Raw genomic sequence first — 13,494 nt, 5'->3', positions numbered from 1 at the left:
TTTGTAGCAGCAGCACAATGCAATTGTCTTTTATTTTATAACTACAGAAAGACATGAAAACTTTTTGATGGGGGTGGGCAGTGGGTGGGGAGAAAAGATTAAGAAGGAGAAGGATTTTCTTAAGTGGGGAGGAATTTTTTTATGTTTACTTTTAAATCAAGACTGACTTGCTCTTTATTTTTTTTAGTATAAATACATAAAACAGGGCAGGAGTTTGGAAGAAATTTATCCTTCCTTATTCATAGAACAGAAAAGTAAAACAAATCATCTTCCTTAAGAAGAATAAAAAATATATGGTAAATTAATTAACACAGTTCTGAAACATAAGGGTTTATGAAACTACAGGATGTGTTAGTTTATTCTTGGATTTAAAAGTAGCAATTTTTTGAGGGTCATATCCTCTGCCTTTTTTTTTAGCCCAAACTTCCTTTGACATAATTTGGAAACTCTCGACATGCAGAAAATGCAAATTAACCTCCATACAGATTGTCTAGCTTGGCATTTTCCTGAAACTTTCCATGTTTATTGTTGCTACCAGCATTAATACAAGGGTAGCTATTTCAGACTTCTCACTGTAATCTTTTTCATCATGTCACTTAACCTTGCTCTAAGTGAGACTAGCAACTCATATTCCCTACTGCTTCAGTGAATAACGTTGTTTTGTTACCAAAAATGAACAACTAAGAAAAGAAAACACAAGTTCCTGTACAATATATTTCAGGATTCTAGAGAGACACTTTAGCTAGATATAATTCTATGGTACTGCTTCTAGTAAAATATCTCACTGATTTACTCTGTTCAGTTTTCTTGACTATCTTCACAAGATCAATTTTGCAGCAACCATTTTTTTCCCCTCACAAACTCTCTGAATCCTTATTCTACTCTAAGTACTAAGACAACTCTCAGATGCCTATCAATGCAAAGTCCCGCAAGATCCCATTATAGAATACACTACAAGGCTACCAGAATAATGTGAAGATACTGCATTTTAAATTTTTTGCGGTAGTGAGCATATGGGAAAATGAGGAAATAGTTCTGCTGGCACATAGTATTTAAAATACTATATGATCTTATGCTATTATTTGCTTGTTAATTTTAACAAACCTAATTTCTTTTTTTTCCCCAGCCTATAGAAATTTAGGGTGTTACTCCCACATAGAAGCAGCCCGTTAAAAAAAGGGGTTTTCCTCATTTAATGCCTCTGAATGTTTTCTTTTCTATCTGCTAGATGGTCACAGGCAAAATAGAATGGTGTCATCCCTTTTTCACGACTAAAAGCAGGCAGTTGAATTGTTTCCTCAGTCTTTCCAAAAAACCTTTGAGTGAAGCCTAAAACAGCTCCCTGAAAAGCATCTGTAACGGGTAACAGGATATTAATAGCAAATCCACACAAAAGCAAGAGCATAAGAAAGTACCAGATCTTTCTCTAACCTAAAAGTAACAGCATAGCCCCTAATACCTTGCAATGATGTCAAAGTAAGTGTAAATACAATAATGCATAACCAACTTTCAGTTTAGGAAGTTTGCCACAATAAAACAGAGGTTATAAAAAACTTTGATGAGTTTCTCTATTTTGCAGACCCATTTCACAGACTGACAATGATTCTCTAAGAAATGAACGGAAGGAACATGGGGTGGGTCACTCAGGTTGTGATATTATTTAATTCTTTCTTCCTCTTTCTGTTTTATTATTTCATGCTACCTGATTAGCTGTTTTTCATATCTTTACAAATATAAAGCAGACTTCCTCAAAGTGCTTTCCTTTCGCTTTCTGTACTTCCTCAACAGATGTTTTTTATTATGTCTATTTCAGATGGCAATTTTCTCAGAATTAAAAACAAAAAATAACTCCCCCACAGAAGGTGCTACTTCCAGATTTAATATTTTGCTCCACTCTGTAATAAAGAGGATGAGACTGCAAGATAGCTTGAAACTCCCTTCTTATTCTGAATTTCTGTTTGGCTAGAAAATTTTTATTCATAAAGAGACTGATCAAAATGTGGTGTTTAAGAGAGCTTAGACAGACAGACAAGTAAATATGTATATATATATACACACACAAACATCTGTGTCTTACTGTAACATTTCTTGGGCTGTTACAACCTTTGTCTTTATTCCTGTTAAGATCCACAGACATAGCATGGAAACAGAAATTGCATTACTTCATCAGTTTTCAGAGGACAATAAATTAAACCGAATAGCTTTCAATATATTAATGCAAAACTAGCTTTTAATTAAGTAAATTATATATTTTGCAATACATAAATTTTGTATTTTGTAATGGTTTTTAAAAATATGTTTAATATAGAATTACATTAATAGAAATAGAAGAACACTTAAAAAAAATAATCAAAATATTTAGAGTTCATCGCTTTCTGCATTAAATTTTCAACTAGTTAGGATGAATTTAAGAAGTGTTTTTCAGATTTATTGTATTCTACTATATATACTGATTCCAGATAATTAAAATTGCCTGTTCTTACTCCCTGTTGACAAACCTTTCTTCTCACATCTCCCAGGTCATAGGGAGAGTTTGTAAGATTTTTTTGGGGAAAATATTTTAGGATATTTAGTAATTTCATAGGAGAAACTTTTTCTTTACTATTTTTTCTTTAATCCGTAGAGCTAGATTTAGAACTTTGTGGCTTGTCTCATGTTTTTAAAAATTACTGTATTGTATGTCATAAACAGCATCAGCACTTGTGAAAACAAAGTGAATGTGAATTGCACCAACTCAGTTTTGTGAGGTGCTAAACTAAAAGCATCTAATATCCAAAAATGTTTTTCTAAAATTAGTATACAATGTAATTAGCAAGATTTTAAGTATTCTATATGATCATTTGGGTCATTCATAATCAGTCAAACTGAAAAAGGTTAACACCAATGAGGAAAGTTTAAACCACTTAAAATTCATTCTCAACTGAACAATGCACTGGGGAAGAGGATCAGATTACTTAACACAGGCTCAGTTCTCCTCTCCAACCAAGCAGCCTGGGCACACATCCCCAGCCAGACCGCCTCGGAAACTGCATCATCTTTTCTCCACTTATTTCAATGGGAATTGCACAAGTGTTACACAATGATAACTCTAACCCTCTATTTATATGGAAGACAAATCTTTTAATGGATTTTACACAGTTCGTACCATAGAGGTAAAAAAGGTTAAAAGCCAGAGAAAAGAGCTCACACTTTTTCTTAAGGGATGTGCAGTATTTGATCAGGGGGAGTTCTTTCTCTCTTCTGATCTATCAGCTATCATAAATGAATAAGGTATCTCACTTTCTCTTTAGATTTCTAAGACATGAATATAGCTCAAATTTCACCCTTTTCGGGCACATCAAAACTACCATTAATTACTACTATTTGCCATCACAGAGGACTCATATGTACAAGCACCATTTTGAAATCACTGTCACATGTCAGAATTTTAAAATATTCAGTAAAAACCCAAGATCTCTGCTAACTATTGTAACAGATGCTTATTTGAACTTAACATAGACTAACCTTAGTAGTTCAGCACAGTATTTATATCAACGCTCATTTCTACTGGAGGCACTTTCACCAACAATCCACATTCGAATGTTAGGGTTAGGACCAATTAATTTTCTTCTAAAATCTCACATAATATTTTTGCAGTGCTAAGAAGAGGAGAGATTAAATTCATTTTATAACAGACACATCCCTTATGCTCTGTGGAGTACACTCCAGTGAGAAAGCAGAACTAAGAACAACCCAATGCACCCATGTTCTGCAAGCAGAAAGCATATCTGTTCCCCAAACAGTAGTGTTCCTCCTAATCTCCAGAAATACTGAGCTTCTGACTGCTCATTGCCTAACACATAGGTTTTTACACAGCTTTTCAGAAGAAAGTGGTAATAAGACTCTTTTAAGATAGGAACCTTTTATGTATAAATATATGCATTTCAGTCATATTTGCCTCAAACACAATGATTAGATGGCTTAAACAGAATGACACTACTTACAAGAAAAGCTGGTAAAAGCTTTAGTTTAAAATATGTATCATGCTGTATATGTGACTGTGTACAACCAGTTTATATTAGCTTATTAGTCTAAATTCCAATTTTTTTGCAGGTAGGAATTTTAGATAGTTTACCACTGTCCTCACCTGGGCCCACAGGTTCCAACAGGAACTGAATGTTTCCCTTCATTTTCAGGTCATCTATTATAAACGAATAAACCAAATACCTTACTAAAAAAAAAAAATTGTATTTTGAGCTTTATCAACGCTATCACATAATTTAAAAAAATAATCAAGCAATGTCTAATTGAGCAAAAGTTCATTGCACGTAAAGCTAGTATACACAGAAAACCAAATTTTAGTTACCTAATATTTTTCTCTGTTGAGAAACAGAAAAAGAAAACACATAACTATTTGCTGAATTCTCAACTAGAGCGTGGGGGTTTCAGCCTTCCATACTTCAAGTTAGGACTGAAAGTAAAAGACTTGTTCTAGAAGCTAATTAATATAACATGGAGAGTACAGTGTTCATAACACTAATGAGGAATAACTTACCACATTCATTTTAGATTTTTGAACCTCAGTAAGAAGGTCATAGCCTGAGGTGAAAGGAACAGTCCTAGAGACAGTGCCAAGAAGTTAAAATGCCAAGGCCTATTTTTATAGGCTGCTTCTATTTTTAGTTACATCATGATGGAGGTACAGAGCCTATGAAAAAATCATATTCTCAAACAAGAGAAAGTACTCAAATTCTTTACTGTAAATGAAGAGCAAAAGAAACTAAACTTGAAAAGTTGGTATGTACAATTTAACAGACTCTACTGGATCATAAAAGGCCAGCAAAAATAGCTCCAAGATCATATCCTTTGAAAAAATTAACTTTAAGGAGCTACCCACAATTTTACCAATTAATCATATATTCCTTTTGTTGTAATTACAGCTACAAGAAAGTGCAAATGTTTCCCAATTCAGACTTGTCTGCATCCAAGCACATTTTCCCATGATCAAAGTTTAGCAGTCAACTTTTTAGTCCTGCTCTACCAACAAAAAATACCAAACTTTTCAATGGATTGCATGCAGAGTTCAGAAATGGTGAGCAGTACTACAGCTTAAAATGTTGGTTCACTTACCCAATCACTAGTTGCTTTTAGCTGTTTTCCATCCAATATAAACATAAACTGAGGTACTCCTGCAATTTAGTCAACTCATTTAACTTCTGTATTAATTATTGAAGTACCCAAGGGCAGCTATTTCCCATGCAGTTCTAACTTACAACTCTGATGATTCCTTCTTTAAAAAATGTCTTATTAAAAGGTGGGCAATGTTTTTTCATCCTAACGAAGTACAAAGGCACAACACAAATGTTTCTGTAAAACAAGTCCACAATCTGCATCCATTTTGTCTCATCACTAATATGATATAACAACAAAAATCTAGAATATTTGTTTAATGGTTGATTTCAGCTAAACCAAAGATGAGGACCTACACTATCACATGTAGCAATGACCATTTACAGTTTAGTAGCATGTCATAGGTTACTAACATGTCACGGACACATATTGTCCAGGACACATTTATTTTTATAACCATTTGCATTACGTAATCATGATTCCATTGCATAAGACAGTCTTGCAGCATGGTTCAAAGAACATCTAATGTTTTAAAGCGCTAACTACATTTCATCTCATTTTTCACATATCTTTCCTAGTCAGCGAGAATACTTCCTAGGAGAAAACAAACCAAAAACTAGTACGCACCAAACAATGTGAAGAAAGAAAATGGTGCAAAACAGCCAGAGATTATTTCAGTGTGACATCAAATATAGGAATAAACAGTACTCTCATTATCTGGGTACTACATGCCCTGTTGCTTTTGCTTTTAATGTGATCATGTAAGCAATTTAGCAAGACAACAAAAAATGAATGAGAGCATACACCAGTGACAGAGCAGCCAAGGCATTGAAACTTCTACTAACATACTGTAAAGCAAACTAAAAGTTTAACCTTAACATCAATAAAAATAGGTTTTTTACAATCTTCTGTGAAAAGAACCACAATTAAGTAGACTATCTTTTTTTTTTGCCATTGTTGAAGGTAATTACAATGAGGAATTTTAAGGATAAAAATATTTTGCGCAGAGTGTTTTGTGCAAAAGAAGAAGAATTACTAAACAAACTCTCTAAAGGAATGAAGCCTAACATGCTCATCACATCCAAAAGATAGAGTCAAAAGTAGGTTCACAAGACGGACAGTAAGATTTTAGTTAGTCAAAGGTTTTTGAGTTATCTTATAAATGAAAAATAACATATTACAAGTAAAATTTATTATACAGATTCATATATATGTTCTTTCTTGATAACTCAGTCTAGTTTCAACAGTGGTTATATAAGGTCCAAAAAAAGAACGTGTTAGCATAGATCTAATTCTTCAATCACTTCGTATGCAAAAGCAAACAGCTTCACTAGGAGTAGTAGAATCTATGCAAATTGCTCTTGGGTCAAAAAAATCTTGCTGTGAAAAGCTCCTAACAAAATTAATTCCCTTTAATTTGTTGTACTCCTAGCAACATTCACTGAAATAAAAGCACTGGAATTAATATACTCCCATAATCTCTTCACTAAGAATGATTTTTTTAATGCTAAATAAAGTAACTTCCAAGCATAGTCACCATTGCACTTGAAAAATTCAGCATCCTTTTAATCATAAATTAGTAAGTTTTGAAATGTCACCATATATGTTAACCATTCCAAAATGTAAATCTGCAATTTAAATAGCTTGGTTTAGCCGATACTCTTTTTTTAAAAGGAGTATAAAAATATCTGATTTGATTCAGTATTTTTAAAAGCGTGGGAGCATGAACTGAAGATGCCTTAAAAGCAACAAAAAGAATCTCTCACTGTGTAGACCATTAGTCGTGTTTTGAAAGTGACTAAATACTACCTATTTGTAGATTATAATGATTACCAGTCTAAAGTACATGAAATATGCCCATCTCTGTATGCTGAGACATCACCATCATCCATTATATGGGTTGAATTTCATAGTAGATTCTTTTAAAGAGTAATAAGGCATTAATAGCAACACCGAAGTTCTCTCAACTTCTAAATCATCTGATAGAAATGTATGCAGAAACTTTTCTACAGAGAAGCATCAGCATTTCTAGGACCAAAACCCCTTGGGTCTGAGGATGTCGGCATCAGCAGCCGTACCCACACAGATCCGCATCTTAGCGGCAGAGCTTGGTGCTCACTGCTGAGTCTCTGGGACCCCAGGCCACTGTTGCTCACTCTGTAGCACATGGCTGGCAGCAGCCAGCTCAACTACCCTCAGGAAGAGATTCCTAATCTTGGAGGGGGCTCCAGGGAGACATTAACACAGCTACAGCCTGCCTCGCCTCCCTTCCCCTCCCTCAGGCCGTAACACTGTCATACTGTTACCCAGGAACAGGCTAAGGTGCAGAACCAAATCACCAACAGAGCTGGGGGTGGGAAATTTAATGGTCTCCGTCAAACCTCCTCATTAACCATTAGAAATTTCCCAAAACAGGTGCAACCAATATCTGCTCCAATCGTTTATTGTGAGCACAGGCCAACATTATCATCACTTCCATTGTAAAACCTCACAAAAGAAGATTAAACAAGTGTCATCTTAAAAAGGATGGTATTTCTTTTTCGTTGGTCCTTGGGATTAATGTTACAGATGACAAGTAGTTAATTATATTTCCTAGAAGGGCTTTTAGATTGCAATCAACCGAATAGGTGATAAAAGACAAATTATGAAAGAGCAAAACATCACAGCCTTTTTAATATTATGGTAAAAAAGCCAATCTAGCATAATATATGAATTTCAATTTACAGATAGCGACAACAATGCCAGCTCTCACACAACAGGGGTTAAGAAAGCAAGTTAAAAACATTTACATCTGCTTTTTAAAGGGAGAGGATACAGTCTCTTCACTCATCAGTGATGGAGACAGCAGACAGAACATTATTTTCAAGAGCTTACTTTCTAAAAAAAGATTTCTGCTCACATAAAATTACCATGAAAAGTTCTTCCTCTTTAGCTTAAAATTACAAGTTGAGGGGCAAGAACCCCACTCTTATTCACTGTCCACATTTTACATAATTCCAATCTTAGAAGGTTGAGTCTACATTGCCTTTCTTGATTTTTCATAGCAAGACTGGGGGGAATACTTAAACCTAAATAAAAATATTTTGTCTTTAAAAGAAAGGGTTAATTTAAAAAAAAAAAAAAATCTCACTTCAAGTATTGCATTTTCTAATCCTGAACTTGGGATCTATGATACTCTTTGAATGTTGCATAGTATTCTGCAAAGAAATCTAAAAGGGCAATGCTTACAAGTTTTACTTTTCATCTTCCAAGTCAGAGCAAGATTTTTGCAGTCCTCAAAATAAGATTTTTTTCATCAGTGCCTTAGTTAAGCACTTAAATTGACATAACATTAAATTTTTATTTCTTTTTTAAAAATTTTCAATCTTTTGCAAATCTCAATGCTGGAGAAATAGGCTTGGCTTTCTAAGCTTGCTAAAGTTGTTTCTAAATAAATATTTGAAAGCAAAATATTGCACCACCAAAGATCACTGAAATTAAACCTGACGCTACAAGTGACACTGATTATATCTATTCCCAGCAAAGCTTTGGCGGGTGAGTGGGGGAAGGGAACAGGATGGGGAGCAAGACACATACCATATACAACAGAATTTTTCAAATTATTTCATTTGTACAGGAAAAAATGTAACAGAAAGATAAATTCGTTCTTCCTAGTGGCACAACTTCTAAGGGTGCACTATTTAACTTAGTCTGGCCCTCTCCTCTCTCAGCAACATCTTTGTTGATTAGGTTTTCAGATGGCTTGTCAAGAACCAGCTTTTTAAATACAATAGATTTAATAGAAGTATCAGTAGGAAAAGAACAGAGCATGATATATAACTTTGTTACATCAAGTCAGTCACTTGAAACGAGGTCAACTCCTGAATCAGTGGAAGCAAGCAATGAGGTCTCATATTTAACAGATGTAAGATTAAGTCCTTAGTATGTTTGTTTCTACATAGAAACTATTTAAACTATCTAGCTTTCTCTTGAATAAGATGTTAGAGACAATAATCACAAAATGAACTTTCAGGGTATCATCCAATGTTCTAATGCATTTCCTCAAAAGTTATTCTTTTTTGACTATTTTCTTCATCTAACATACCTCCTATAGATCAGTTTCATTCTGTTGAGGATCACTAAGAACACACACAGTACCCATTTTGCGGCATTTAGACAGATATAAAGATTACATTAATCTAATTTTCCAAGCATACGCTGTCTCTAGAAAGAAACCAGGAACTGGAAATCTCAGAGGGGAATATGAGTCTTTTGGAAAATAGCAGGAAAATCTCATAAATAGGAACTCTCTGATACTAATCCACACAGTGGCAGAAAACTATTGTATTTTTTCATGACTGGCGATATGTTCTCATTTCTGAGATGGTCTTACTTCCCTGAAAAAGAACTAAAGCAGTAGGCTTCAAATAGCTGAAAAACAGCTGTTGGTTTTTTCACAGTAATGGGTTTTATCCTTATGCTACATATAATGCAAACCAGTCATTTGACTAATATATAGTTACAGTTACAGAAAACATGCCTTCATAATATAGTCTTTCTTGCTAATGACATACCAATAATATATTTCCCTTCACATAAGTTTTCATGTGCCTTTTTTTTTTTTTTTGACACTATCATAACCATTTTGTACAAGAGTAGCTTCACTCATATGCATGAAGTTTCCCATCTCTGGAGTCATCTGACGAGTTGAACCCTTAGCTGTAAAGCAGGAAGACATTCTGCTTTTGCCTGATTTATAATCTTGTGACAGTTTTAAGTTTCTCTGGTGACTGGAGAGTGTACTAAAAATACAATACTTTACCTGAAGAATAGTTTTGCATACTTGCACTTACCTCAGATTCCACCATCACTCAAGAAAAAGCTATTTCAGTTTAGCTCTCTGTATTAAAAGTTATTAGATTTGGCTTATAATATTTTAAAATATTTTAAAGAATTACATTTTGCAGTTATCTTATCTAGACAGATATAAATCAATGTCTATTACTCTTCAGTTAAAACATACTAATTTAATATTTGAAAATACATTTTCTATATATTGACAAAATATTTAAGCGTTTGGAAAACAATTTTCTTACAACATGATCCCCTGCTCCCTTAATTTTGAGGCAGATACTGGTTTTTGCTTCATAATGTAGGTGTCAATAGAAGGAAGTCTGCATTGATTTCACCATAAACAAAGCCTAGGAGATGCTTCATTCAGTAACCATCAAAGGATTTATACAAAGGCTGGGAAAAAAACCCTAAAAACACAACCCGGCAACAGCTATCCCAATATAAAGAATCCTCTCAAAACGTCTGTTTTTTCCTTAATAATTTCATCCATTAATATGGGCCTTAGAAACTGGGGAATCTAAGTCTGCCTGTTCTGGGGTATGGGGACAGGCAGAGAAAGAAGGGGGCAGGGGTATTCAAGTTCAAAATAATTTCCTAGATATACTTTAAATAATACTTTAAAATAATCTTCTCTACATCTAAAACTTTATTTAAACTAATCTGACTTTTGATTTCACAAGTCTGTTTTAAAAAAACCCACAAAACACCTTCCACATACACAGAAGGGACTTGCCTCTCTCCTCTCCAGCACATCCTATGAATGTGCTGCTGTATTCCAGAGAAAGACTTTCCAAAGGTGGCAGGGTGAGCATGTGTGAATGGGAGAGCTTTGTCCTCTGCAGCTATCATTGTGTTGTCCCTGTCGTCCACAAATGCAGAGGGCAGATGAGAATTGAATAGAAACAGACCATCCAGTTGTAAAACCTGGTTATTTATTTATTTATTTTATTTTGCGACTGAGTAACACCTCTCATTACAATTATCAGCTCAATGGCAGAAAGCTCCCTGGTGTGCAGTGCATATTTTCACAGGTTCATTTGTCTCCTCCTGTGGCATCAGTTTAAAAAGGTTCCTATAAAGGCTTTCTATAAAGAACTGCCACTAACAACCATTTCTATTTCAGGCCTTCAAAGCCAAAGCTGAGCACAATACAAGGCACTGGTAACTGATCTTTGGGTTTCAGTCCACAGACTTTTCACACTGGGAATAGATCCCATCTGTTTCCTCTTTATGCACCAGCCTTTAGAAAGCACAGATCTGGAAACTGCCTCCGTACTGAACAAGAGTGTAGCTGGCTTTCCCCAGCTGACGGCAGAAAGAGCCCCATGATTGTGGGTAGCTTTCTCCTAAGGCTTTCTACTCCTCTTTTCTCCCTGGTCTATAAATACATGGTGTGGTTTTCTTGATGTTTTTTTTTGAGGGGGGAAGGAGGTGGACTGCCTCTCTTTCCTTGCCCCTTGTTCTCCCCCCTTCCTTCTTTCTTGGCAGAGGTTTCCCCATTTACAAACCCTCACGCAGGGAACATTTCAATTTCAAGCCTCAGTACAATCAACCACAGGCAAACCCCCCTCCTGCTTTGGCATCAGAGCGTGAGACATTTCCCCCCACCACTCTCCCTCCCCAAGCAAGCTGCTCTCCAGATGGATGCTTATGGCTCTCCCTTGTCTGCTCCCTTCGCCTCTTCGCTCCCTGTCCCGGCGAGAGGGAAGGAGGGGGCCGGAGAGCAGAGGCGGTTTTTGGGCAGGGGAGAACAGGGCAGAGCAGGACGCTTTGACCCCGAGCAGCTCAGCAGCACCGAAGTCCTTAACTCCTGGCCCGGGGGACCTTCCCCTCCCCAAGCACCCTGCCCTCGCCTCCCTCAGCCCCACGCCCTGCCTTGGCCCCCCAGCACGGGGGGCTCCACCGCCCCGCGCCCTGCCCACACACGGAGCGGGGGTTCCCCTCAGCCCCACCCTGGAGACTCCCCACACACAGGAGGGATCCCCTCAGCCCCACACCCTGCCCCCGCCTCCCCCCACACGGGGGGGTCCCTCAGCCCCACTCCCCGCCCGCCCTCCCCTCAGCGCGGCGGGAGGCTCCCCTCAGCCCGGCACTCACTACTTGTAGAGCTGCTGCAGGCAGAGGTCCAGGCACTCGCCCTCCACCTCCTCCTCCGTGATGTACTCCGAGAGCGGCCGGGGCAGCGGGGGCAACGGCGGGGGAGGCGGCGGCGGGGCGGGCGGCTGAGGGTCGCCGCCGTCGCCCTCGCCCTCCTCGGCCTCGGCGGCCGTTCCCGCTTCTCCCTCTGCCCCGGGGTCCTCGTCAGCGGCGGCCGCGGCGTCGGCAGCGGGGGGGGGAGCCGGCGCCGGCTCTGCCCCGAAGGGCCCGCGGAACTCGCCCAAGAACAGCTCGAGGAAGCGGCGGTAGCTCTTCTCCTCCGCGCTGCCCCCGCCGCTGCCGCTGCCCGAGCCGCCCGCGGCCATTGCTTCGCATTCCCGGCCGCCCGCCGGCGGATCAGCACTGCGCCCGCAGAGAGCTCCCTGCCCGCCGCCGCCGGCAGCCGCCTCCCGCCCGCCTGCGCGCGCGCGCTCCCGAGCCGGACCCGCGGGGCCGCGCACGCCGCGGGAAGGGCGGGGGGGGAGGAGGAGGAGGGGGCGCGCGCCCCAGCGGCGGGAACGCGGCCGGCGCTGAGGGGGCCGGGGCGTCCGGGCCGCGGCCTGCGGGGGAGGCTCGGCCCGCGGCGGGAAGGGAAAGAGGCCGAGCGGGCGGAGAAGGGACGGGGGGAGGCAGGTGGAGGGCAGGCAGGCTGACAGCCGCGCCGATGTGATGAGTCATGCGAAGGCAGCCAGACGCGTAGGTTCCTCACAGGAACCCGAAGGAAACCTGAGAGCACATTCCCTATTACCTAATCTCTGCCTCAGGATTTCCCTGCGCTCATCGTTTCCAGCGGCCGTGTCGCCTCCGCGGGCTCCCGCTCGCTGCCAGGACGGGGCCGGAGGGTAAGCGGAGCTGGGGGCGGCTCGGCCCGGCCTCACCTCGTGGCGTGGGGGCACCGCTGCCCCACGGAGCCGGCAGCCCCGGGCGGGCTGCCAGGCGGGGTCTCGGAAGAGTGGTTTAGAAATCCGAGTGGGTGAGCGTGAGGGAGACTGGCCATTAAACACACGGTATTTCGGCAAAAATGTCCTCTCCGGGAATCTTGCGGTGTAGCGTGTGCGGCCCGGGCTGCCCCGCACCCAGGGCGACCTGGCGGGTCCGTCTGTGGGGCCCAGGCTGAGCTCCCGCACTTGCCGCGGGGCGGGGGGGGGCTGCGAGCCCCCAGCTCCCCAGCCCTTGCCTTTCCCAGTGCTCCCCGTAGTCCCGGGAAGGGGAGCTTTGGGGCCACATCTACCCGTGTTTACCCATTTCCAACACTTAGGAACAGAACTTCTGACACTAATTTACGTTCAAGATGGGCATAGGAATAGCCGTATGGATTCATAAATGGTACGTTACATGATATCTACACATTCGGTGTTCGGGCAAAGGGGAGTTCATAAGCAACTGAAGGTGTTACACCAAATGAAACTTAAAAGT

General features: G+C 40.0%; 1 protein-coding gene across 1 annotated transcript in view; it reads right to left on the bottom strand.

The window, feature by feature from the left end:
- PPM1E (protein phosphatase, Mg2+/Mn2+ dependent 1E) overlaps positions 1-12,404 on the bottom strand; it is a 76,442-nt gene extending 64,038 nt beyond the window's left edge. Inside the window, exon 1 of the mRNA XM_059829420.1 lies at positions 12,040-12,404. Within this exon, the coding sequence (XP_059685403.1) occupies positions 12,040-12,404 (365 nt within the window). The remainder of the gene's footprint in view (positions 1-12,039) is intronic.
- Between the last annotated feature and the right edge of the window lie 1,090 nt (positions 12,405-13,494).

The sequence above is a fragment of the Gavia stellata genome, chromosome 25 (genome assembly GCF_030936135.1).
Source record: "Gavia stellata isolate bGavSte3 chromosome 25, bGavSte3.hap2, whole genome shotgun sequence".
In the NCBI taxonomy this organism is placed as follows: domain Eukaryota; kingdom Metazoa; phylum Chordata; class Aves; order Gaviiformes; family Gaviidae; genus Gavia; species Gavia stellata.
This window is presented reverse-complemented; position numbering and strand designations above follow the sequence as displayed.